This window comes from Oreochromis niloticus, linkage group LG19 (assembly GCF_001858045.2).
Source record: "Oreochromis niloticus isolate F11D_XX linkage group LG19, O_niloticus_UMD_NMBU, whole genome shotgun sequence".
Classification (NCBI taxonomy): domain Eukaryota; kingdom Metazoa; phylum Chordata; class Actinopteri; order Cichliformes; family Cichlidae; genus Oreochromis; species Oreochromis niloticus.
In genome coordinates, this window is record NC_031983.2 from 21,734,488 (window position 1) to 21,762,147 (window position 27,660).

The following is a 27,660-nucleotide window of genomic DNA, read 5'->3' on the forward strand; positions in this document are numbered from 1 at the left end:
ATAATGAAGTATATATATTTCTATAACTCATTAATGTGTGTGAATCCTTTTTCTTTTCTAATTTCTATATCTTCTTTGCTTTGCCATTAAATACATTTTATTATGTAGGAATTCCTACATAATACAATCATCTGTACTACAGGACCAATATGATACACAAGATTTACTCTTCATGATAATCTACCATTCAGCTCGATAGTACCTGTATCATTCAAATGTAATCATCTAAGTGTAATGCATGATTAACCCTGTAGAGGTCAGTGTAAAGTTGATATAGTTTTATTATGCCAGGCTGTACACAGAGCCAAAATATTTAATAAGATGCTGGCTTGAGCACAGAGTGACTCAGATGATGCTGAAAAGGGTAATATTGTATAAGCCTCACAATGCTAATGCACCTGTTCTGTTATCTGGACAGATCAGCTATATGAGGTTTGCAGAAACAAAGTGTGGAGAGGTTGTTTTTGTACCCTTTGAGAAGTATCTGAATTCATGAATGTTTTTCTTTTCTAGATATATTTCAAAGTTTGAAGTGTTTTAATGCAAGTTGTATATCTTTTTCGCCTCTAAAACAACATTTTGGTCAGAGTCTGACACTTTAATCCACTCTCAGATCTTCCTTCTTTTCTCTTCGGGTTGTTGTTTAGCTGCAGAGGCTTTCTGAACCATTGTGCTCTTCTAGAGACACAGTAATAAACAGCTGAGTCTCCAGCTTCAACTGAGTGTATCTGCAGAGAGGACCTCAGGAGGGAAGGCCGGGACATACTGTACTTGGATTTGTTGAAAGGAGCTTCAGTGTCCCACACTTTTTCACCAAGAGAATAGGTTATTAGCTCTATTTTCCCACTCTTGCTTTGTCTGTACCAAAACATGTAGGAATTATCCTCATCTTGACTACAGGACAAAGTTGCAGACCGATCTCCGATGTGACTGTTTATAAATGGATCCTGTTGGATTTTTACACAGAAGGAGAAACCTGGAAAACAAGACAAAAGGCAACAAGTGAGCATAAAAAAATCTTGAGCACAGAAAAATATTTATGTCTGAATTTAAAGCACTTACTGGAGAAGATTAGTACTGCAACCAAAAAAGTGTACATCATGATCATTATTATACACTTAGGGAAAAAAATTAAGAACCATCAACGTCCATTTACAGTTAGAACCATTTAGTCTTCTGTCGGGCTGAAGAGCTGCATGTGTCATTCACTGTCTTCTACAATCAAAGCTTCTAAAATGAGTTCAGATCATCCTCCTTCTCTTATTTTACCACAAAGCCTTCACTCACTTTCACATTTCCTAGGTTCTTACAGCTTTCTCTGCAGTTCAGCAGTCTCCTAGTGGACACTGAACAGCAACTGCAGAGCAGAGTTCTTGTTATGGTTGGGCACATTGTTAATAATGCTTCAAAACAATTAGAATTGTTTTTCTTTTTTATTACATAAAAAGCACAATAGATTCTGAAATTTAATCAGTGCTTCTCAAATTTTTGATGTACATTTCAAATTTTACTTTTCCAACTTTAAAGAAGAAACTGGACACAGTCTTTGACGATTTGTGTAGCAATTTATGCAGCATGTGGCGTTTTCACTCAGGTCCATAAGGTCCAGTGAAGACTAAGCTGAGGTCACAGAGATCCACGATCAAGAAGCAACCAAGGACCTGACAGAGCATCTCAGGGGAGGAAAAGCAGCATTTGGAGATGTCCATGAGAAAGATTTTCAAAAAATGTTTTAAAAATGGTTAAAATGTTACAGTTGTGTTATTATGTATAGCAGAACTGTAATTCCTAAACAGTTATTGCAATGCTTTTTCAAAAATGTCTTGAAATGTGAAAGTCTTCGAAAGGCAATTATTTTAAAAAAAAAAATCTAGAAAATTATGGGCTATATTGAATGTGCTTACTGTTTCTACACTGTGTTATATGACAGCAAAAGCAGCATTTAGTGACAATATCGATTCTGTTTTTAAACTCACGTTAGTATTACACTTTCCTGCTATTCAGCAAAAATCATAGTTACAGAAGTATAGAATAATATAATATTGTAGTAGTAATTAACGAAAAGCTTGACTTCAGCAAGGATAGGCTTGATATCAGTACAGTAAATTATGTAGATATATATAACATGCTTCAGTAATTACCTGGAAACAAACATACTGGACAAAAACACAAGTAAAGCTGAAATTCGTAAAAGATGAATCAGTGTACCTGGAATACCTGCCAACCAGTGATGAGAAAACTTTATAACTTAATACTGCCAATAGCTGTAAATTGTGATGGAACATGAGCTGCAATGTCACTGAAGTTTGTGTATTTCCTTTGTAGTCAGATTTTTTATATTCATATTTAATTTTTTTATTTTAGAATTGGGTTGATTTTTGTTTTTTTTCGTGGGTTTATTTCAGTTTTTTCAAGCAATTTATTTATTTGTCTAATTGACTGAAACTTTTTTTTAATAACAGGGATCTCGGGAGTAGACACTTCGTTGAGCTGGTGGACTCAGTCAGTTAAATCACATCTAAAGTCTAAATAAATAAATAAAAGGCTGGTTGTGATATTTGACTAAACTGTCAAAAAAATAAAATAAATTTCTTGTAGATGTTTTTCCAAAATGTAATTTTGATAGCTTTGTAAGTTCAGAATATTGCTTTAGTTATTTCCATTTTCCCGTTTTTCATTAGCTAGAATTTCATTTTCAAACATGTTTTTAGTTCATTTAGTTCATTTTTATTCATTATAACTGATGGTGCTGACGGGTTAAAGAGAGCTGGTGAAATGGGGTTGAGTGTGAAAAGGAGCTGTTAAAAAAAACTAGCCAGAATAAAAGGAAGAAAACAGAGCAACGTAAAACAACACATGTATAAAAACGCATCAAATTATTTATGTATTGTTTGTTTGTTTGTTTTGTTGACACCAACGTTTTGACCTAGCTCGTGCGGTCACCTGTACGTGGCTGCAGGAGGCGTGGCTGCATGAATGTCCTGTAGCTGCAGGGTTTGACCTAATTAGACTCAGAGCCACGTTTTTTCCATTTCTTTTAAATTAAGTCTTAAACTAAATTCTGCATTGATTTATGCCTCTCAGTTGCCTAATTTCTAACAGCTTACCTAGTACAAATATATCCAGTATCATAAACAGGCCTAATATTCTGTACTGCATTTCTAAAGCCGAGAGTTTAGTAATTTCTCCTTGCGTGGAGGATCCTTCCCAGCCCCCTTTCCTGCAGCTTTTCTCCCACACCAACATCCACCTGCGGACTGGGAGTTTTCTGAAAGGCTCCTTATTTCCGGAAAGCTGATGCTGCTTTATTTTCTTACCAAGGTAAGCCCCCATTTACTTTGGTAACATGTAGTAGTCGTTGTTCATCAAGTGTTTAATGCTAAGGTAACATTTAGCCCTGCTAATTTCAGCTTGCTAATGCTTTTGGTTTTTGTGTACAGCAAAGTAGTTAAATGTCATTCTAAAGAAAGTCGGGAAAAGTTCTTCACTGGCACAAAAACTTTGAATCAAGCTTTGTATTTCCTTCTTCGTGTCATCTTACATTCCTGTCTCCTACTTGAGATTTCCTTTTCACTTACAATTGTATTTACAATACTATATTTACATAACATTTTAAAAATGTAAATATAAATTGATCAATATTTCATGTTAATTTCAGTTATTTCTGAAAAAGATTCTCTTATTTTAGAAATAACCTTTGACCCTAACGACCTCATTACTTAGAGCCATGCAGCACTCACTAATCAACAACCTATGTCAGCTGAAGTGTTAACACACTGCAGGTATTCATTTGGATGGGCTTCATTTTTGTTGTTTATTAAGACTTTTATTGCCCGAGTTGAGAGTGAGCATCTTACAAAGATCGCACCTGAGTGATGTACAAAAATGTTCTGTTCTGTGAACTGAGCAGTTTGTGACCGTAGCTTAGGAGGAGTTGGTCTAACAATAACCAGAAGAACCAAAATAAAAAAAACACAGAATGACTTCAATGAAGAACATGCATGTTTTGGAACAGCCAAGTCATATAGTGCTGAATGTGACTTGAAATGCTCTGGGATGACCTGAAGAGGGCTATTGAATCAAGACAACCCCGAATTATTGATTCGTGAAGTAAATTTGTTTGCAGTCGTAGTCAAAACCTATTTCTCACTACCATGTAAGTCTCATAAGCAAGTAGAGGAATTCACTGGACCGTTTTTCTGTTATAGGAGGCTGCATTAAATTCAGTGGTTCCTTTTCTCTTTTTTTCTCTTCACCTGTTTGCCCTGCATGTTTGAATGGGGAAGAAAGTACAGTATCAGTCATCAATGCAAAAAGTATTGCAGTTATCAAGGACTGCAAATCTATAATGTGCCACAGATTGTTGCTCCCTTAATATTTAAATATTTTTGTGTAATACCTGCACTGCTGCATACTTTTAACAAATTCTACGTTTTCTTAAGCTTAATGTATGTGTTGTAGGATTTTAGTTTTAGAAGCCATCCATCCATCCATCCATCTTCTTCTTCTTCTGGATGGATGGATGGATGCAGCCCAAGCAAAAAAGCCCAGACCTCCCTCTCCCCAGCCACCTCCTCAAGCTTGTCCGTGGGAACACCAAGGCATTCCCAGGCCAGCTGAGAGATATAATCTCTCCAGCGTGTCCTGGGTCTGCCCCGGGGCCTCCTCCCAATGGGACATGCCAGGAACACCTGACACCAGGAGGTGCCTGGGAGTCATCCTTGTCAGATGCCCGAACCACCTCAACTGGCTCCTTTCAGTGTGAAGAAGCAGCGCCTCTACTTTGAGCTCCTCCCGAATGGCTGAACTTCTCACCCTATCTCTAAGGGAGAGGCCAGCCACCCTTCGGAGAAAGCCCATTTCTCCCATTTGTATAGGTGATCTGGTACTTTTGGTCACTATCCACAGCTCGTGACCATAGGTGAGGGTAGGGATGTAGAACGACCGGTTAATTGAGAGCTTCGGGTGATAAAATGGAAGCGAAGTTTTAGAGGCTCTCTTTGTTAATAGTAGGTCATTACTATAAAAGCACTATCGTTGTGACTGTAAAGAAAACCCTCCTCTGGTGTTAACTCTATCCATCATCTCTGGGTTTAAACAGCAAAAGATACATAAGCTATGCTGCAGTGTGTTTGTAATTATTAGCTAAAATTATTAATCAAAGTTAACTTTTTCTCTTTATTTCATTACATACAGCAGCATACATAATAACTAAGATATGGAAAGATTCTGTCCCCTTGGTTTGTTCTGCAATTCTAAGGATATGACTTCATGTGCACATCTATAATGCCTCACTTACAAAAAAAATGCTGAGGGTTTTTAGTGAGGGAGCAGCATTAAACCACATCACTGTGTGAAAGCAGCGCAGAAATAAACAGCCGAGTGTGACGCGTCTGTGTTTTTTATCGTCAGAGTTCCTTCTACTGTGCTGCTCCTTGCGATAATAAATTGTTCTGTAAATTGACCCTCATAACTTTGGCTATGTCCACACGTACCCGGGTATTTTTGAAAACGCAGATTTTTCTATGCGTTTGCACCTTTCGTCCACACGTAAACGGCGTTTTCGGTCAGTGAAAACGGAGATTTCTAAAAACTCCGGCCAGGGTGGATATTTTCTAAAACTCCGTTTTTGCATTTACGTGTGGACGAGAAAAACGGAGAAAACGCAGCGTCAAAGGTGTGCGCCTTTTTTGACGTCACAGTGTGCGCCACGTTGTTGTTTCGATGAAATGAATTTCTACAATACTGTTACTGTTAATTGTCCTCTCTGCAGTGTTTAAATGCTTACATATACACACACAGTTACTGTCCCTCCACACATACGACTCGGTTCTGCTTCTATGCCCCAGCTTTGTTTACTATTTCCCACCGAGGCTTCTAGACTTCTGATTGGCCAACATTTCTACACGGTTAGGAATATAGCGCCACCTGCTGCTTTGGCATGTTCCTAGCAGCGTTTTCCTTCATTTCTGCCTTTACGTGTGGACGGGATTATTTTTTAAAACGAAAACGGAAAATCTCCGTTTTCAAAAATACCCGTGTACGTGTGGACATAGCCTTTGGGACTGTTGATAATATCCAGAGCCAATGAGGGTCATGGATGCTTTCTCCTTTCTTTGCTGATACCAGAGCATTAATATGAGGGAGCTATCGTTATGCTTGCAGTTTATCTGAATTTCTCGATTCTTATCCACGATCTGTGGAGGAGACTGCTGAAATATAACTGCGCTCGCCTGACCTGCAAAGAGGACAAAAAACAGTTTACAGTGAGTCAGTACAGTATTTGCATTTAATTGATTGTTTTGGGAGTTCAAATTGGAATTTAAGATCTTACACGAAAACCAGATGATGACAAGAAGACTAGGTGAAGACATTTTCAATCACTGATGGGAGAAGGTGATTGCTCCTTTTAATAGAGGCTCAGGGTAAAGGGGGAGGAGAGTGTTTGTTGTGCTTAGTTCATCACTCCTGTTATACGGGCCTCATGCCATGTGCTGTGCTTCCATCTATTGGTGTAACAGAAATCCAGGCATCTTCTAAAATAGCATACATCGAGTTCCCTTATCCATTTTTCAGAGAGAGGCATAAGTTACATTTTTGAGGGGTTGTTAGTGATTAATGCCACACTATGTTCTTCTGCACTGTGTGGTGGTGTCTGCCTAATGAACAGATTGCCTGGGCATGGATGTTCAGTATGAAAGTTGTGTGTTTGTCTGTATTGCTATGATTTCCAGATTGGAAAGACTTATTTCCAACCATCCAGCAGTGCACAGGAGAGGTAAGAAAGCGAGCACAGTCAGGGTGGAGACCAGCGCCAGGAGCGATTTGTGTCAGAATGAGAGCAGCAGCTTTTATTGCATGGGATAGACTGCCCTCTCTAAGTTATGCTACCTAAGTTATACTGCAGTGCACTTTGTATTTAGTCTAAATTGAAGTGCTTTCTGTTCATTTTTTGTAGCAAACATATTTCATGGTAGCAAGCTATGGAGGAATCCAGTCCTCCTGTTTCTTGCTGCAACTCTAAGGAAAACCAGCAAACAGCTATCTGTGCATGTACAACACCTCACTTGCAGAAAAATGCTGAGGGTTTTTAGTGAGGGAGCAGCATTAAACCACATCACTGTGTGCTGGCAGCGCAGAAATAAACAGCCGAGTGCGACACATCTGTTTTTTTTATCGTCAGAGTTCCTTCTACTGTGCTGCTCCTCGTGAGGGTAAATTGTCCTTTAAATTGACCCTCATAATTTTGGGACTGTTGATAATATCCAAAGCCAATGAGGGTCATGGATGTATTCTCCCTTTTTTGCTGATACCAGAGCATTACTACAAGGGTCCTATCATCATGCTTGCAGTTTATCTGGACCTCAAGATTCTCATTAACTATCTGTGGAGGAGACTGCTCAAATATAACTGCGCTCGCCTGACCTGGAAAGAGAACAAAAAACAGTTTACAATGAGTCAGTACAGTATTTGCATTTAATTGATTGTTTTGGGAGTTCAAATTGAAATTTAAGCTCTTACACGAAAACCAGATGATGACAAGAAGACTAGGTGAAGACATTTTCAATCACTGATGGGAGAAGGTGATTGCTCATTTTAATAGAGGCTCAGGGTAAAGGGGGAGGAGAGTGTTTGTTGTGCTTAGTTCATCACTCCTGTTATACGGGCCTCATGCCATGTGCTGTGCTTCCATCTATTGGTGTAACAGAAATCCAGGCATCTTCTAAAATAGCATGCATCGAGTTCCCTTATCCATTTTTCAGAGAGAGGCATAAGTTACATTTTTGAGGAGTTGTTAGTGATTAATGCCACACTTATGCTACATAAGTTATGATTCAGTGCACTTTGTATTTAGTCTAAATTAAAGTGCTTTCTGTTCATTTTTATAACAAACATATTTCATGGAAGCAATCTATGGAGGAATCCAGTCCTCCTGTTTCTCACTGCAACTCTAAGGAAAACCAGCAAACAGCTATGTGTACATGTACAACACCTCACTTGCAGAAAAATGCTGAGGGTTTTTAGTGAGGGAGCAGCATTAAACCACATCACTGTGTGCTGGCAGCGCAGAAATAAACAGCCGAGTGCGACACATCTGTTTTTTTTATCGTCAGAGTTCCTTCTACTGTGCTGCTCCTTGAGAGGGTAAATTGTTTTTCAAATTCACCCTCATAAGTTGGGGACTGTTCATATCCAGAGCCAATGAGGGTCATGGATGTATTCTCATTTAATTGCTGATACCAGAGCATTAATAGAAGGGTGCTATCATTATGCTTGCAGTTTATCTGGACCTGTCGATTCTTATCCACGATCTGTGGAGGAGACTGCTCAAATATAACTGCGCTCGCCTGACCTGCAAAGAGAACAAAAAACAGTTTACAATGAATCAGTACAGTATTTAAATTTGTACATTTTGTATTAAATTAGTTGAAATTTAAGATCTTACATGAAAACCAGATGAGGAGGAGAATAGTTGAAGACATAGTTGAGCACTGATGGGAGAATGGTTGATTGCTCATAAAAAGGCTCAGTGTAAAGAGGGAGGAGGGTTTGTTTAGTGAGTATCTGCTGCTTAGTTCACCACTACACTCCCATTGTAAAGGGCTTATGCCATGTGCTGTGCTTCCATCTATTGGCAGGATTTATTTAAAACACCTTGCATCATCAAGAGCCGGTTAGTCTGAGGAAAATATCCATGTGTAAGAACATTATTTTGGGGAATACTGCAAATAGTGTTTTAATATTTTAGAAAACATTTTCTTACCTTTTATTTACTTAACAAACTTGATGGTAAAAATTGCTGTTATCTTCTCCACAGTGTGGTTTCCCCCCGCCCCCTTGAGTTGATTACTTATGTTTGAGTCAGATGTTTTTGTCATGCTTCTGAGGTCTGCCACAGTACCGTGTAGCCTTGCAGCGCAGAGATAAAGAGCCTCATCTTTCTCCTGAATACTGGTTATTGTCAGAGACCACTGCTTGTCATTTTTCTCTGCCTGAAAACCAGATTTGAATCCCTCTTCGAACTGTGAAATTCCAGCTACAGTAGCCACAATCAGCTGGAAACTTTTTCCTCTCGGCTGTTTATACCAGTACAGATATTGATAGTCTGTGTCATTCTGGTAGCAGTGCATCTTTGCCGAGCCATTGGAAGGGTTAGAAATGTAATGGGGCCACTGAGTGATCAGAACGGATTCAGAAACACCTGAAACACAGTAAGCAGAAATATATCTTTTATCATCTATATGGTAATAATATTTACATTTCTTGAATGGACTTAATACAGGTAAAAAGAAAAGGCAAGGAAAGTGTGAAAAATTAGAGTATGTTTTTGTCTTTGTGTTGATAAACTTTACCTGCTGCTGAGATAATCAAGAAAGTCAGGGTGGTGATGCAAGGAGTCATTTTGTCTTTAGAAGAGGAAATTAAATGGGTGGAAATTCAGCAGAGCCAACACTGTAGGTAGATCTCTGTGGAGGAAATGACATCAGAATCTGAGCAAAGACAGAAAGATTGTGTGAAGGCAGACTTTAGAACTGTCACTCCTCCTTTATCAATCATGCAGGTGTGGTTTTGATGCTGTTCGCCACCAGTTTTTGTAAAGCAGCCAGAGGAGTTGAAACACTGTGCCGACTCGCAGCACAGAAGTATTGTGCTGTGTCTGCCGGATTAACATTGGAGATTTCAAGCTGAGCTTTGGCCGTTGCATGGCCTGTTATGTTAAATTTGCTCTGAAAGCTCTTTTCAAGAGTTGGGGCACCAAAGTCAAGCCGTCCAATCAGGTCCATTGTCCGCTGGCCTCCTGCTGCTGACTTGTGCTGGTACCAGTACATGTAGGTATAGTCGCTCGATCCATGGTAGCATTCGATCTTGGCTTGTCGTTGTTCTGGATTTATCAGAAGATTTAAAGGTGTTTGCTGAATCACAAGTGATGACAGCGCACAGTCTAGAGGACAAAAACCAAACTGAAGGTTCACAGGAAGGATTAATATTGTTATGAGAAAGTACACATATCTTTTTTTTTCTACCTACCTGTGAGCACAGACAAAACCAAAATTCCAAACATTTCGAACCTTTACTGGAGAAAATCCTGAAATAGCAATGATCTATGTAACTGACTTGGAGCTAGATATACAGAGGTGTCAGTGCAAACACTCTGACATTACATGTTTCTTTATTGTATATGTGTGTTAAGAAGAGGGAGGAGCTATCTTAGCATTTTCATGTGTTGTCACTGCTCTCTGCTGTTCAGTCATTTTATTAAGACAAAGTCTTATGTGACACACGGAAAGCAGCAAGAGTGAAAGGGAAGGTTTACAACATGGTTTGGAGTGAGTAGCACTAACGCAAAGACAGGAGGCTGAGCTGGAAGTGACAGAGTTGAAAATGTTCAGGTTTTCATTGGGAGTGACCAGAATGGACAAAATTAGATACGAGTACATCAGAGGGATAGCTCAGGTTGAGCGATTGGGGGATTTGTAATGTTGATGTTTAATATTGGAGCTATCAAGCAGCAAGAACATCACAGAGAATATTTATGGATGTAGTGAAGGATGATAGGCGGAGGGTTGTGTGACAGAAGAGGATGCTAGAGAAGACTACATTTTATTAAGGCTAACTGAAATGGTTGCCTGAATAGTCAGAGGGGGCTCCATTGAAGAGCTAGATGCTCTTTCTGTTTGACAGGAATAGGACAGTACTCTAAAATTATAATTGGATTGCAATTAAAATCATCCTCATTCTGTTTCATTTTTACTGGCTGTCTGACTCTTAGCCTGATTTCTGGTTTTAAAAAGCAACAAATGTAAAAGTTATGCTTATTCTTCAAATTGACCCTCATAATTTGGGGACTGTTCACATCCATAGCAGTTATAAACACATTCTCCTGTCTTTGCTGATACCAGAGCATCATTACAAGAGAGGCATCATTATGCTTGCGGTGTATTTGGAGATGAAACTTTTTTCATTCATTATCTTGGGGAGATTTGTGAAACATAACAGTGCTCACCTGACCTGCAGAAAGAACCAGGGGTCTCTTTTCCTTTAGAAAGGAAATTAAATGGGTAGAAATATAACCAGAGCCAACAATGCAGGAAATGACATCCTAATCTGAGCAGTGATAAAAGGACCAAAGTGAGAGAAACTGTGAGAAGGCAGACTTTAGAACTGTCACTCCTCCTTTATCAATCATGCAGGTGGGGTTTTGATGCTGTTCGCCACCAGCTTTTTGTAAAGCAGCCAGAGGAGTTGAAACACTGTGCCGACTCGCAGCACAGAAGTATTGTGCTGTGTCTGCTGGATTAACATTGGAGATTTCAAGCTGAGCTTTGGCCGTTGCATGGCCTGTTATGTTAAATTTGCTCTTAAAGCTCTTTTCAAGAGTTGGGGCACCATATTCAAGCCGTCCAATCAGGTCCATTGTTCGCTGACCTCCTGCTGCTGACTTGTGCTGGTACCAGTACATGTAGGTATAGTCACTCGCTCCATGGTAGCATTCGATCTTGGCTTGTCGTTGTTCTGGTTCTGTCAGAAGATTTAAAGGTGTTTGCTGAATCACAAGCGATGACAGCGCACAGTCTAGAGGACAAAAACCAAACTGAAGGTTCACAGGAAGGATTAATATTGTTATGAGAAAGTACACACATCTTTTTTTTCTACCTACCTGTGAGCAAAGACAAAACCAAAATTCCAAACATTTCGAAAATTTACTTGAGAAAATCCTGAAATAGCAATGATCTATGTAACTGACTTGGAGCTAGATATACAGAGGTGTCAGTGCAAACACTCTGACATTACATGTTTCTTTATTGTACACGTGTGTTAAGAAGAGGGAGGAGCTATCTTAGCATTTTCATGTGTTGTCACTGCTCTCTGCTGTTCAGTCATTTTATTAAGACAAAGTCTTATGTGACACACGGAAAGCAGCAAGAGTGAAAGGGAAGGTTTACAACATGGTTTGGAGTGAGTAGCACTAACGCAAAGACAGGAGGCTGAGCTGGAAGTGACAGAGTTGAAAATGTTAAGTTTTTCATTGGGAGTGACCAGAATGGACAAAATTAGATACGAGTACATCAGAGGGATAGCTCAGGTTGAGCGATTGGGGGATTTTTAATGTTGATGTTTAATATTGGAGCTATCAAGCAGCAAGAACATCACAGAGAATTTTTATGGATGTAGTGAAGGAGGATAGGCGGAGGGTTGTGTGACAGAAGAGGATGCTAGAGAAGACTACATTTTATTAAGGCTAACTGAAAAGGTTGCCTGAATAGTCAGAGGGGGCTCCATTGAAGAGCTAGATGCTCTTTCTGTTTGACAGGAATAGGACATTACTCTAAAATTATAATTGGATTGCAATTAAAATCATCCTCATTCTGTTTCATTTTTACTGGCTGTCTGACTCTCAGCCTGATTTCTGGTTTTAAAAAGCAACAAATGTAAAAGTTATGCTTATTCTTCAAATTGACCCTCATAATTTGGGGACTGTTCATAGCAGTTATAAACACATTCTCCTGTCTTTGCTGATACCAGAGCATCATTACAAGAGAGGCATCATTATGCTTGCAGTTTATTTGGAGATGAAACTTTTCATTTACTATCTTGGGGACATTTGTGAAACATAACAGTGCTCACCTGACCTGCAGAAAGAACCAGGAGTCTCTTTTCCTTTAGAAGAGGAAGTTAAATGGGTAGAAATATAACCAGAGCCAACAATGCAGGAAATGACATCCTAATCTGAGGAGTGATAAAAGGACCAAAGTGAGAGAAACTGTGAGAAGGCAGACTTTAGAACTGTCACTCCTCCTTTATCAATCATGCAGGTGGGGTTTTGATGCTGTTCGCCACCAGTTTTTGTAAAGCAGCCAGAGGAGTTGAAACACTGTGCCGACTCGCAGCACAGAAGTATTGTGCTGTGTCTGCCGGATTAACATTGGAGATTTCAAGCTGAGCTTTGGCCGTTGAATAGCCTGTTATGTTAAATTTGCTCTCAAAGGTCTTTTCAAGAGTTGGGTTTCCATATTGAAGCCGTCCAATCAGGTCCATTGTCCGCTGGCCTCCTGCTGCTGACTTGTGCTGGTACCAGTACATGTAGGGATAGTCACTCACTCCATGGTAGCATTCGATCTTGGCTTGTCGTTGTTCTGGTTCTATCAGAAGATTTAAAGGTGTTTGCTGAATCACAAGCGATGACAGCGCACAGTCTAGAGGACAAAAACCAAACTGAAGGTTCACAGGAAGGATTAATATTGTTATGAGAAAGTACACATATCTTTTTTTTTCTACCTACCTGTGAGCACAGACAAAAGCAAAATTCCAAACATTTCGAACCTTTACTGGAGAAAATCCTTAAATAGCAATGATCTATGTAACTGACTTGGATATACATATACACAGGTGTCAATGCAAACACTCTGACATTACATGTTTCTTTATTGTACACGTGTGTTAAGAAGAGGGAGGAGCTATTTTAGCATTTTCATGTGTTGTCACTGCTCTCTGTTGTTCAGTCATCTTATTTAGATTTATTTATTTTAGTGTTTTGTGTTTATGCTTATTCTCCAAATTGACCCTCATAATTTGGGGACTGTTCACATCCATAGCAGTTATAAACACATTCTCCTTTATTTGCTGATACCAGAGCATCATTACAAGAGAGGCATCATTATGCTTGCAGTTGCACTATCTTGGGGAGATTTGTGAAACATAACAGTGCTCACCTGACCTGCAGAAAGAACCAGGAGTCTCTTTTCCTTTAGAAGAGGAAATTTAATGGGTAGAAATAGACAGAGCCAACAATGCTGGAAATGACACCAGAATCTGATCAGTGATAAAAGGACCAAAGTGAGAGAAACTGTGAAAGTAGACTCTGGAACCGTCACTCCTCCTTTATCAATCATGCAGGTGTGGTTTTGATGCTGTGTGCCACCAGCTTTTTGTAAAGCAGCCAGAGGAGTTGAAACACCGTGCTGACTCGCAGCACAGAAGTATTGTGCTGTGTCTTCTAGGTTAACATTGGAGATTACAAGCTGAGCTTTGCCCTTTGAATGGCCTGTTATGTTAAATTTGCTCTTAAAGGTCTTTTCAAGAGTTGGGTTTTCATAATGAAGTTGTCCAATCAGGTCCATTGTCCGCTGGCCTCCTGCTGCTGACTTGTGCTGGTACCAGAACATGTAGGGATAGCTGTTGTCTCCATGGTAGCAATCGAGCTTGAATTCTTGCTGTTGTGATTTTATCAGAAGATTTAAAGGTGATTGCTGAATCACAAGTGCTGACAGCACAGTGTCTAGGACAAAAAGAAAAACTGGTTTGATATTGTCATGAGAAAGTACACACATCCGTTTATTTTCTACCTACCTGCAAACAAAGACAAAGACAATACAACAAGCATTTTAAAATCCTTATAGCGATGCTTAATCTCCACTGTCGCTGCAGTGTTCTATATAACTATGATTTAGATATAGATATACAAAGTTATGAATGAAAGCACCCTGACACTACATCTTCCTTTATTGTACATTTGTGAAGAGGAGGGAGGAGCTTTCTTTTTACCATGTTCATGTGTCACCACTGCTCTCTGCTGTTCAGTCTTTTATTTAGACATAAAACATTTTAAAGAGACTGAAGGAAAAACGTTATTTGAACTTTATGGGTGAAAGAGCTGAAAATGGAGGGCAGCATTTATAACTGAAAGCCAGGTTTCTTCCAAAGTGAAATGCATCAGCTTCTTTGGAAATTGGTAATGGCAACAAATTATGTTTTGGGGTTTTTATCTGTAATGAAAACCTCAGTGTGAAACTTCTGTTCTTCTGCACATGCTCTACAGGTGTGGTGGTGGCTGCCTAATTATTTCATTGCTTGGGCATAGATGTATAGATATAGTTATAGATATAGATAATAAGCATGAAAATGGCACATGCAATGCTATGGTTTCCAGACTGAACAACTTATTTCTTTGCAACGCTTAGTGGGTGTGTCAGAAGTGTTAGTAGCAATCTGTAAATATAAACTCTGTGCGACCAAAGTTTTGCAAATAATGCATCCTTGAAGCATTTAGTACATTTTATCAAGGCTAAATGCAGTTTGGAAAATTATAGTCTGAAAACACAAAGTGGGTTCCACTGAGAGAAGCAACAGTTATATAAAAGAGTAATTGTAATTTTGTAGCCAAGCATTTTTTGCAGTTTCACTATTTTAACTTGGTACAGTTTCACGAAGTCTGTGTGGTTTCCTGTTGGGGTACTGTTATCGACTAGATCAGGATGAGGGTTTTTGTATGAGAGCATCACCATCTTTATAACTGTGTATACGTGCTGCTCCAAAATATTCTCCACTGTCTTCCGGGTGTCGTGGGTTCAGGATATGGAGATAAACTGTGTTTCTCCCATCTCCACTCACCTGAAAGTTGCCTTCAAATGGCTTCTCAACATTTAGATTTGTAAAATAGACGTAGGCAATCAGCTTCAGGGAGGTGTCGCCTGGTGAGCGCTGATACCAGAGAATGGTATCGTAATTAGTGATGTTATGAGTGAAGGTCAGGTTCACTTGTTGGTTTGGTTCCACTAACAGTTGAGTTGGAGACTGAGACAGCTGTTTTTCTTTGCTGAGATAAGCTCCTGGAGAAGAAGAGAGGGGGGGGAAAAAAGGAGAAAGACGTCTGAATATTTACCTTTTTTTTTTCTCCACATAAACTGATTTTGTAAGAGTTCGGTTTTACCTTTAATCCAGAACACGATTAGGATGGCAACAATGAAACTAGATGGCTTCATGTTGGATGTCAGCACACAAATGGTCTCTTCAGTGCTTTGTGAGTCAGAAGGAGAGACAGGAAGTGATGTAGTGAAATCAGAGTTGTTCATCAACAGCTTGGTTTTTTTGGGGGGGGTGTACTCAATGACAAATGGACTGGTTTTTAAAATAAAAAATGCGTTTTGTTCTTTCTGGGGGTTTTGTGCAGAAATCCTTGGTATTGATGCTTAATTTAAGAATATAAAAAATAATGCTGTTCCTCAAAGTCATCTTTAAAGGTTAGCTCAGAAAGTGTTGACACTGTGTTTCATGATGTCATCATTACTTCCCTCAAGTTAATTATTAACTGAAAAATTATAAATATCTTTTTTCTTTTAGTGAATAATCTGTAAGATTTCTTGTTATCCAAAAAGCCTCCTTGACAAATACTTCCTATAGCCGTGAGTCTTAGTGCTGCTGAATATGATGACTAATAGGCTCTTCTGTAACAGGAGACATGGGAAGAGGTTTTTGTTTAGAGCAGATGGGTGTTTGATGTACTGTGGTTGACTGGCAGCACAGAAATACGTTGCTGTATGTTCAGGTGCTTTTAGTTTGTTGATGAAAAGTGAGCCGTTCTTTTTATCCGAATTCAAATCCCCCTCTAATTTGAAACTTTCTCTAAATGGTTCCTCCACGCTGTCATCTTTGAACTGTGTATATCCATATCCAACAAGTTTCAGAGCTGTCTCTCCAGGTAATCGCTGGTACCAAAGCATCACTCTGTAGTCACTTTTATCATGGGTGCAGAGTAGCTGTACATCATCATTGACCTTTTTGATTACAGCAGACGGAAACTGACGGATCTCTATCCCCAGAGAGATGCCTGCTGTAAGCAGAGATAGAAAAATTAATGATTTTAAAATAAGCGAATGCAGTGTGTGTCACGTCACCGCGAAGCAGTTACCTGTGAGGAAAAAGAAAAAAAGAAATCTAATCATAATGTAGAGATGTGGCGATAAAGTCATGAATGTGCTGAAGCATTTAAATTAAAACAGTCTCTGCTGAAAGCACCATGTCACTGAGCTGATTGCCATTTCAGGAAGAAGCTACTAAGATGTAGGCAGAAGGGGAGTGGCTTCAGCTGCAGATGAAGATATTTTGGTTTTTAATTCTTTTATTGTTTAGCTTGTTAAATATCACAGCTCTGTTCTAGGATGCCCTCTGGACCCAGTGGAGGTGGTGAGTGACAGGAGAATGGCGGCTAAGCTGTCATCCCTGTTGGACAACATCTCCCACCCCATGCATGAGACTGTGACAGCACTGAGCAGCTCCTTCAGTAGGAGACTGCGGCACCCACGGTGTGGGACGGAGAGATTTCGCGGGTCTTTCCTCCCCACTGCTGTCAGACTCCACAATAAAGACTTTAACTGATCAAACACACACATCCACAAATGTGCAATAACACTAATGTGCAATAATCTTTTCTGGCATCGTTGTATTTTTACTCAATTGTATATAGCATTTGTATTCTATTCTTATCTTATTGTATATTTTATTCTATTTTATTCTACTGTATATAGTATTTTATTTTATTCTATTCTGTACAGTTGTGTACTGTATTTATTCTTATTTTATTTTATTCTAATTTTTCCTTCATAACTTTTGCACTGTCCACTTCCTGCTGTGACAAAACAAATTTCCCACGTGTGGGACTAATAAAGGTTATCTTATTCTTATTCTTATTCTTATATGGAAAATGCTCATTATCATTTTTGTAAAAGTCCTGTCAATGATCAGTGTTTTGATAAGCAAAGATTTACGGCATTGTAAATGTAAATCAAACTTCAAACTTTTAGATGGTGTATCATTGTAGTCCTGCAAGTTATACAGAATATATGCTCTTATTTTAATCATCCACATAAGATATGCTGCTTTAACAGAATTTTACTATTTATTAGAAATAATTACCTTTTATTATCAGTGACTGGAAGAAATCAACAAAATAATATCTCAATTAAAAACCAAAAGAACAAAACCAGGTGTCTGATGTCAGTTTCTTTCCATTCTGGTTTCAAACCACTGATGGTTCCAGATTATGGAGTTTTTGTAATGTTCACAGAGGATTTCTGTCATTGTGCTTTGCTTGCTGCACAGTAGTACACTGCACTGTCCTCTTGTTGTGTAGCTTTGACTATCAGAGAGCCGTTCTTTGCTGTACTCCCAGTCAAATCTCCAGAAATAGTGAAATTGGTTTTGTACTGATCTTCCATTGTGACTTGTTTGTGGTACAAATACCCGATGAGTTTCATGGCTGTTTCCCCAGGTGGACGCTGGTACCAGAGCATCATAAAGTAGTCAGTTTTATCATGGTTGCAGAAAATCTGCACTTTTGAACTAACATTTGCGATGATATCAGAAGACTGACGGACCTCAAGCCCGAGAAAAACCCCTAGACCAAAGAAGAAAAGAGAAGTTTTTGATAGCTGATAAATTAAAACAAATACAAAAATCTGAAAAAAACCTTAAAGAAATTGACATCTTTTTAAATGATTACCTGGGAGGCAGCAGAAAATTAGAAGGCAGATCATTTTATCTTTAACAACATAAAGCCTTTAGAAGACTTTCTAAGACTTTCTAAGCATTTAGAAACGTTATAACAGAGTTTAGTGGATTTAAACGACTAGAATTAGATCACACCAAGTGTTTATACTAAGAATTAACAGCCCAGCTGACATAACTGAGGTTTAAGAAGGAAAGGATGTGATGATGAAACGTCATCGCTTTACAGTTGCTGGGAGGAGTTTTCTCTTCAACTGATGTTTCCCTGAAGATTTCTGTGTACTGGAATAGAACAACATTCTTGTTTACATATTGAAAAATTGACTTAATTCCTATTTGCTGACTATAACAACCGCAAATTGTCATTACTTAGGCTGCGCAGTCTTTAAGGATATCTGAATTAGAGTATTTCACGAGTACTGCATTAGTGTCTTACTGCATGAATATGTTTAGTGATGATGTCTTTGCAACTCCTAGTGGCAGAAAAGGAAATGTGAACCTTTGTAAGGCTTGTAGGAGTGTGTCTGCTTCTTGGTTTTGTAAACAGTATGTGCTTTAAAAAGCATCCAACATGCCGAACTAAAGGAGAATAGAAACAAGGGTATATTCGTAAATTTTATATGAATGGATCGAGTCAAACGACGACCACTACAGCAGGTGCTTGGGAGCTTGTCTTGTCAAAACCACCAATGATAAAAATTATGTGGAGTTTTTGTAAAGTTCAGAGGAGCTTTCTGTCATTGTGCTTTGCTTGCTGCACAGTAGTACACTGCACTGTCCTGTTGTCCTTTGACTTGGATAGATAGTGAGCCATTCTTTGCAGAATTGCCCCCAAGATTTCCAGTGATACTGAAATGATCTCTATATTGTTCTTCAAGTGTGACAGCTGCATAGTTTAAAAACCCAATAAGTTTCATAGCCGTGTCTCCAGGCGACTGTTGGTACCAGAACATCACATAGTAGTCAGTTTTATCGTGGCTGCAGAAAATCTGCACATTTGAACTAACATTTGCGATGATATCAGAAGAAGACTGACGGACCTCAAGCCCGAGAAAAACCCCTAGACCAAAGAAGAAAAGAGAACTTTTTGTTAGCTGATAAATTAAAACAAATACAAAAATCTGTTATTTCCAGGCTTAAAGAAATTGACATCTTTTAAAATGATTACCTGGGAGGCAGCAGAAAATTAGAAGGCAGATCATTTTATCTTTAACAACATAAAGCCTTTAGAAGACTTTCTAAGCATTTAGAAACTTTATAACAGAGTTTAGTGGATTTAAACGACTAGAATTAGATCACATCAAGTGTTTATACTAAGAATTAACAGCCCAGCTGACATAACTGAGGTTTAAGAAGGAAAGGATGTGATGATGAAACGTCATCGCTTTACAGTTGCTGGGAGGAGTTTTCTCTTCAACTGATGTTTCCCTGAAGATTTCTGTGTACTGGAATAACACAACATTCTTGTTTACATATTGAAAAACTGACTTAATTCCTATTTGACTGACTATAACAACCACAAATTGTCATTACTTAGGCTGCGCAGTCTTTAAGGATATCTGAATTAGAGTATTTCACGAGTACTGCATTAGTGTCTTACTGCATGAATATGTTTAGTGATGTCTTTGCAACTCCTAGTGGCAGAAAAGGAAATGTGAACCTTTGTAAGGCTTGTAGGAGTGTGTCTGCTTCTTGGTTTTGTAAACAGTATGTGCTTTAAAAACATCCAACATGGATCGAGTCAAACGACGACCACTACAGCAGGTGCTTGGGAGGTTGTCTTGTCAAAACCACCAATGATAAAAAGTTTTTGTAAAGTTCAGAGGAGCTTTCTGTCATTGTGCTTTGCTTGCTGCACAGTAGTACACTGCACTGTGCTCTTGTCCTTTGACTTGGATAGTTAGTGAGCCATTCTTTGCAGAATCGCCCCCAAGATTTCCAGTGATATTGAAATGATCTCTATATTGTTCTTCAACTGTGACAGCTGCAAAGTTTAAAAACCCAATGAGTTTCATAGCCGTGTCTCCAGGCGACTGCTCGTACCAGAACATGATCCTGTAGTCAGTTTTATCATGACTGCAGAAAATCTGAACTTTGTCACTAGCCTTTGCGATGATATCAGAGGAAGACTGACGAACCTCAATCCCCAGACTAGCACCTAGAACAAAGATAAAAGAGAACTTTAGCTTGTGAAGGTTGATACATTTTAAAGAAACAAGCCAAAAAACAGAGTGCAAGTATTTCCATACTTAAAGAAATTAGCACCTTTTCAAATTATTACCTGACAAGTACCAGAACATTAAAAAGGAGATCATCTTGTCTGTATTCAAAGCTTGACTTTAGATGTGTTTAGAAACTTTATATAAGATTTTAGTGGCTATGAGTTGAAGAAATTGGACCACACTATTGTTTATACTGAGAACCATCTGCCTATCTGACATGACTGAGGTTTAAGAAGGGAAAGGGAGGAGATGAAGAATCATCACTTTATTGCAGATGAAACTGCAGATTGCTGGGCGGAGCTTTCTCTAAGTAAACTGTCATGTTTGTGTTTTTCTGTGAGTGTTTCTGTGGTTTCTGTGTAAATGTGGCTTTTAGTCCATATGTTGTATTTAAAAATAGATTTATTTGTCAGCTTTGCTATTAACAGTGTTACAAAAAATCTAAATTGTGATTAATTATACAGTATTTCAGGATGTGTGAATTAAAGTTTCACACGTCTAAAGATGGATCTGTGTGTTTCCTACTGCTAAAAAAATTCTTTCATATGGAGATGCTTTGTTTAAGTATGTTAAGGAGTGTTCTGCTAATATGTGCTTCCTTCCTGGTTATATAAAGTGTACTTAAATTATGTGCATAGTTAAATGAAAATGAAACATTGAAGCTGCAATACAACCACTAAAGCAGGTGGTGGGAGCTTGTCTTATCTAAACAAGCAATGATCAAATATGTGGAGCTTTTGTAAAGTTCAAAAAAACTTTTTTGAAAGTGCTCCTGTCCTTTGACTTGGGTATTAATTGAGCCATTCTTTGCAGCATCTCCACCCACAGTTCCAGTGATATTGAAATGATCTCTATGTTGTTCTGCAAATGTGACAGCTGGATAGTTTAATTACCCAGTGAGTTTCATAGCTGTCTCCCTGCAGCTGTTGGGATCAGAGCATCACCCTGTAGTCAGCTGGGATCTAACCAAGATGTGGGAGGAGTCTGTTCAGTTTAAAACCATCCACTTTGATGATTTCATGGTTCTGAGTTTTTGTATTAAAGAAAGGTGTTTTCCACTCAGTGTGCATAGCTTGCTGCACAGTAATACACTGCACTGTGCTCAGGCTTTAGGTCCACTATAAACATAGAAGCATTCTTTGGTTGACTTCCAGTCAAGTCTCCTGTAATATTAAAATGTTTCTCAAATGATTTCTCATGCTCTTTGTTGTTGTAGTTTAAATGTCCAATGCGCTTTAGGGCTTGGTCTCCAGGGGATTTCTGGTACCACTGCATGAGTGTGTAGTCGGTCTTTCCATGGCTGCAGACCAGCTGGACATTTTCTCCAGGTGTCCTGAAAACTTCTGAAGGTGTTTGGTGAACTTCAACACCCAGACAAAGACCTAGAAGGAGAGAAAATGAACAATAAACATGTAACCTATAGATAATATAAAGTGGGATTCTTAAATAGTGAATGGGATTACCAGTGAGCCAAAGCAAAATAAATAATGTCAGCATGATGAGCTTCTGTCTGAAAGCAGCACACGAAGTGACTCTAACATTTTCCCCATGGACACTTTTATTGACACCCCCCTCATTGAAGTAGCTACTGCATGTTTAGATATCAGCATTTCTTGAGCTCCATCGCCACCTACTGGAAGTACATAACAGTCAAGTCATTGAATCCCTACAGAATATAAACAAATAAATATGAGAGGATATGTTGGAAAAAGTCAAAAAGACCATGTTACCGGGCTAATGTTAAATCTTGTGCAGAGGACAGTGATTATCATGTTGTGTTGCATGACTATATTCAAGAACAACTGTACATTCAGTCCTTGTAATCATATCTCACTCCTGTTATCAGGAAAATGGGCCTTGATGCAGTGGGCACTGAATAACCACTACACTACAGATGTAGGGCCAATTTATTAAGGACTGAAAACGACAAAGACAAAAATTCAACCCCAAAACAGCTGGTGTACCAGAAGGTTATTTGTCAAAACCTTTTTGAGCCTAAAGAATGTTTCAGAAATTTCTCTGAATATTTTCAAAAACCTGTAAAGAATGCTTTGTGTCTAAACATTAAGTGCCACAGAGGCATTACCAAATTCTGTACCAAATTATGCAGAATTTTTAAATATGAATTACCATGGAATTCCCTGTACCACGAACCCTATGCTGACAGAAAAGAAGAAGACCGATCATTTGTTGGTGTTGACGGAAATTAAATCTCTTGTTGCAATTCAAGAGCTTGTTCCAATTCCTAGGGGTAGTAAAGGGAATACAAACATTCATAAGGCTTGCAGGAGTAAGTCAGCAGTTAATGCTGATGGTTATGTCGAAGAAAGTTGCACATATTTGCTAATTCTTGCATCCTTGCTGCTTTTACAAACTGCTTATTATATTAGTGCAATTTTGCGTGAATGGATCAATCCATAAGAAAACCACTCAAGCAGGTGCTTGAGAGCTTCTCTTATCAAAACCACAATAATAAAAAAATCATCTGGAGTTTTTGTAAAGTTCAGAGGGACTTTGTGTCATTGTGCTTTACTTGCTACACAATAGTACATTGCACTGTGCTCTTGTCCTTTAGCTTTCTTGACTATCAGAGAACCGTTTTTTGCTGTACTCCCACTCAGATCGCCACTGATTTCAAAATTATCGTTATTTTCATCTTCAAATTTTGGAGTGTTGGCATTTAAAAACCCAATGAGTTTCATAGCGGTCTCTCCAGGTGACTGCTGGTACCAGAGCATCACCCTGTAGTCAGTCTTTTCATGGCTGCAGAAAATATGCACTTTGGATCCAACGTCTGTGATGAACTCAGAGGGAAACTGACGGACCTCAAATCCCAGACAGACACCTGGATAGAGAATGAAGAAAAGATTATTTTTAAATCACAACAAATGGAAATCATTTCATTACATATATATCATGTTCAGAAGATAAATGGTAAACAAGTTATTACCTGTCAGGCAACAGAAAAAGAAAAAATTAATTATGTTGTCCTTCCTTTGATAAAGTGTCAAAGAGTTTAAAGATTTAAATTGCTGGGATTTGACATCAGATCATATGACTGACCCCACAGAGGTTTAAGAGGAAAGTGCTGTGAACACAATGCTTGCTTGGATGTTACCAAGATGTGGGAGGAGTGTGTTTAATTTTAAAAGGTTTTTTTTTTCTTCGTGTGTATAGTAGACTGCACTATGCTCAGGTGCCTTTAGCTTGACTACAAACTGAGTAACTTTAGCATTGGACACTTTTATCGACACCCTCCTCTTTGAAGTAGCTACTGCATGTTCAGATATTAGTATCCCTTGATCTCCATCGCCACCTAGCGGAATAACATAAAAGTCAAGTCTTTTCTAATATCCTATTAAAATGTATACTTGCTTGTATCAGAGGTTTTGATTGTATTTTTTAGACTGTCTGAACAGTTGATTTCAGCTGTTTTTCCTCTGGTTTTTTTTCTTGATTTTTTTTTTATACACATCAGCTGGAGTTTAGTACACTTTGTCAATGAGTGAGGAACCTGTGAAAAATACCATCAGAATCCTTAAAGAATATAAAGCAAGGAAAATGAGAGTCTTGAAAAATTTGAAAGTGAAAAAAACAAATCTTGTGCAGAAGACAGTGATAATCTTTTGTTGCATGGCTATAGTAAAAAAAAAACCTGTAAGTGTATGTTTGGTCCTTGTAATCATTCATATCTCAGTTCTGGGTAAGCCCTCCTATTAAGAAAATGAGTTACAGGGACACTGAATAGCTAGTACACTACAGACAAGGTGACTTAAAATAAAAACAGACCTGAATTCAAACCCAAAAATCTGTATAAGAATGTTATTTGTCAGCAAGTTTAAGAGAGCCGAACCTTTGGGCTGTGCAAGCCCACATAGTCCTTCTATTTTATATCTTCTTTTCTTATATATCATTATCTCAGTTTTTTCACCTATGGGAGCTCATAAAGGGGTTTGGTAATTTTTCTCAACAATTTGGAATCAGACCTCTGACCCCTTAATGTTGATGGTTATGTCAAAGAACATTGTTTTTTTTGTGTGTTGCTTATTTGGGATTCCTTCTTAGTTGTATAAATAGTGTATTAGTACACATATTAGCAAATGTGACTGGATTAAGCCACAAAACAACCACTCAAGCAGGTGTTTGAGAACTTGTCTCATCCAAACCACAAGGATAAAAAATATTGTTGAGTTTTTGTAAAGTTGAGAGGGACTTTGTGTCATTGTGCTTTACTTGCTACACAATAGTACGTTGCACTGTGCTCTTGTCCTTTAGCTTTTTTGACTATCAGAGAACCGTTTTTTGCTGTAATCGCACTCAGATCGCCAGTGATTTCAAAATTATCGTTATTTTCATCTTCAAATTTTGGAGTGTTGGCATTTAAAAACCCAATGAGTTTCATAGCGGTCTCTCCAGGTGACTGGTGGTACCAGAGCATCACTGTGTAGTCAGTCTTTTCATGGCTGCAGAAAATCTGCACTTTGGATCCAACATTTGTGATGAACTCAGAGGGAGACTGACGGACCTCGAATCCCAGACAGACACCTGGATAGAGAATGAAGAAAAAATTATTTTTAAATTGCAACAGATTATACAATCATTGAAACCATTTCTGCTGTCTGAGGATTTTATTGTAAGCAAATAAGTTATTACCTGTCAGGCACCAGAAAAAGAGAGAATGAATCATCATGTTGTTTCTTTGGCAAGAAACATTTATTTATGGATTTAAACTGCTGGGATTTGACATCAGATAACCTGACTGACCCCACAGAGGTTTATGAGGAAAGTGAAGTGGGTGGAGCATGTTCTGTGTTTTAATGTCAGCATGATGAGCTCCTGTCTGTGAACAAAACACCAGTTGACTCTTACTAACACCCCCTTCTTTTAGGCAGCTATTCTTAGATGTCAGTATTTCTTGAGCTCCAGCGCCACCTACTGGAGGACATAAATCATCTCTAATATCAGATTAATTGTCAGGCAGTTTTTGTACAGCTTCTCCTACTTCTCACACCACAGTGCATGCTGACAGCACAAAAATACACACCGCTGTCATTCTGCTGCAAGTCATTCACAGTAAGAGCTCCGTTCTCAATGGCTGCTTTGCTGGCTGAATATTTGTTTTCAGGCGCCCCACCATAGTCCGGGTTCCCACGAAATACTGTGTACACAATGAGCCTCATGGTCTCTCCTGGTCTTTGAATGTACCAGTACATCTGAGTATAACGTGTATCTTTGTTGTGGCTGCAGTTCATCTCTGCAGCTTTGTTGAGGAAACGCCAGCTGATTTCAGGTTCTTGAGTCACATCCTGGGAATGACCTGTGGAAAAAAAAAGTAATTCTGATCACTCTTTGAGAAATGTTTCTCAACCAATACATTAAAAAAATGAAAGCTTAGGAATCTATTGCACAGTTAATATGTCCATGTACCTTGAAGCCACAGAGATGAGACAACAAACGTTATGAGCACTTGAGCAATCATAGTGATAATCCACAAGGAGATGCAGCTGATGCTGTAAATATTAAAACCTTCTGCTATTTATAATGGTAGGGGGAGACTACAGGCATTACTTCAGTTACTTCACAGTAAGGACCTCCCATTCCAATATAGGATTAGATTATTGGTTAGAATATAGGTGCAAGTCTCTGTGAGCTGTAAGAGATGAACACGATGAGGAAATTTTCGTATTAACGAGCAGTGATATGCAGCACTGTGGTAACTAGCAGCGCAGAAGTACACTGCACTGATGTTCAGTGAGATCTTTAATTGTTATTGTGGTTAATAAAGGTCTGTCCTTTATTTGCACTCCCATTTGTTGTCACATTGAGGGCAGGCTCTAGAATGAATTCTGAACTGCATCACAAACATACTGCTACCTTATGAAATGACTTTAGGGAAGGGTAAGTCCTCAAGACTCAGCAAAAAGAGTGTATTCATATTTCTTTTAAGCTACTGTATATGCATTTGCCCTGAGAATGTGCTAATTTAAAATGTCCTTATTACCAAATATAATGTTTGGGACTAGTTATACATCACATGCAGCTTTTTAAATAGACTTACATTACAGGTATGTTCAGTTTAAAACCACTTGATGGGTCTAAGTTTTTGTATTGAGGGGAGGGTTTTTTAATCACTAATTTCATCATCAGTGTGCATCGCTAGCTGCACAGTAGTACACTCCACTGTGCTCAGGTGCCTTTAGATGGACCATTTTAGGTATGGTACGCTGTTAAGTTTTGTGATTACACACTGCATGAGTGTGTAGTTAACTTTCAATGGATACAAACCAAGCTAGACTATGTCTTCAGGCTTTTGGAAAACTTTCAAAGATGTTTGGTAGACCTTAACACCAAGAAAAACACCTGGAAAGAGAGCAAAACTATAGATGATATGAAGTGGGACTCCTAAATCATAAATGTGATTACTAATATGCTAAAATAAACTGGATGTCATCATGAGGAGCTTCTGTCTGAAAGCAGAACAATGGGTGACTTGAATATTTGGCAGTTACTGCAGTCCAGCGCCACCTACTGGAAGGACATAAAACTCACGTCATTTCTAGTATTAGTTTAATGGTCAGTTTTTGTACAGCTTCTCCTACTTCTCACATCACTGTGTATGCTAACGGCACAAAACTACAGACCACTGTCATTTAGCTGTAAATGATTGACAGCAACAGCCCCACTTCCAGCTATTTCTTTGCTGGCTCAGTGTTTGTTTTTAAAGGGTACATAGACGATGAGGGTCATGGTCTCTCCTTCACAAACCACTTTGTTAGTTTTTGTTTTGTCAGGGGTCCCACCATGTTCTGACTTCAGCCAAATTGTGTCGAGGATGAGGCTGAGAGGAGACGTGTAAGGGAAAAAAAAAAAAAAAAAAGGCTTTTCTTCACAGTAAGGACCTCCCATTCCAGTTTTGGATTATAATCACAAGACCAATGTTGGTTAGAATAAAGGTGCAAGCGGCTGTGAGCTTTAAGAGATAAAAACTAAGAGTGAAGTGGTTTTTGTATTGAGGAGCATTGATATATAGTACTGTGGTATCTAGCAGCACAGAAGTAAACTGCACTGCTGTTCAGGGTGAGATCTTTTATTATTAATGTGCAGGTTTGGTGTGGATTTGCACTCCCTTTGATGTCGACCCTCCATCCAGACTCTG

The 27,660-nt window shown here is 38.7% G+C and overlaps 2 protein-coding genes, 1 long non-coding RNA gene and 1 gene segment (V, D, J or C); 1 reads left to right on the forward strand and 3 right to left on the reverse strand.

The window, feature by feature from the left end:
• LOC100702154 (immunoglobulin lambda-1 light chain) overlaps nt 1-27,660 on the reverse strand; it is a 95,331-nt gene that overhangs the window by 8,996 nt on the left and 58,675 nt on the right. The window lies entirely within an intron of this gene.
• The window catches only part of ccdc177 (coiled-coil domain containing 177), a 198,558-nt gene continuing 173,852 nt past the window's right edge, over nt 2,955-27,660 (forward strand). For all 3 annotated transcript variants that reach the window (XM_019348676.2, XM_019348678.2, XM_019348679.2), the window contains exon 1: nt 2,955-3,321. The gene's annotated coding sequence lies outside the window, so the exon portion shown is untranslated. The remainder of the gene's footprint in view (nt 3,322-27,660) is intronic.
• Nucleotides 8,771-9,604, reverse strand: LOC109195800 (T-cell receptor beta chain V region LB2-like). The segment is given in 2 exon segments: nt 8,771-9,202; nt 9,354-9,604. Coding segments are annotated over 2 exon segments (480 nt in total).
• LOC112843084 (uncharacterized) lies at nt 24,998-25,275 on the reverse strand. Its single transcript, XR_003215198.1, has 2 exons — nt 25,158-25,275; nt 24,998-25,049 (listed from the first exon to the last, which is right to left on the reverse strand). It is a non-coding gene; the product is annotated as an uncharacterized LOC112843084 (long non-coding RNA).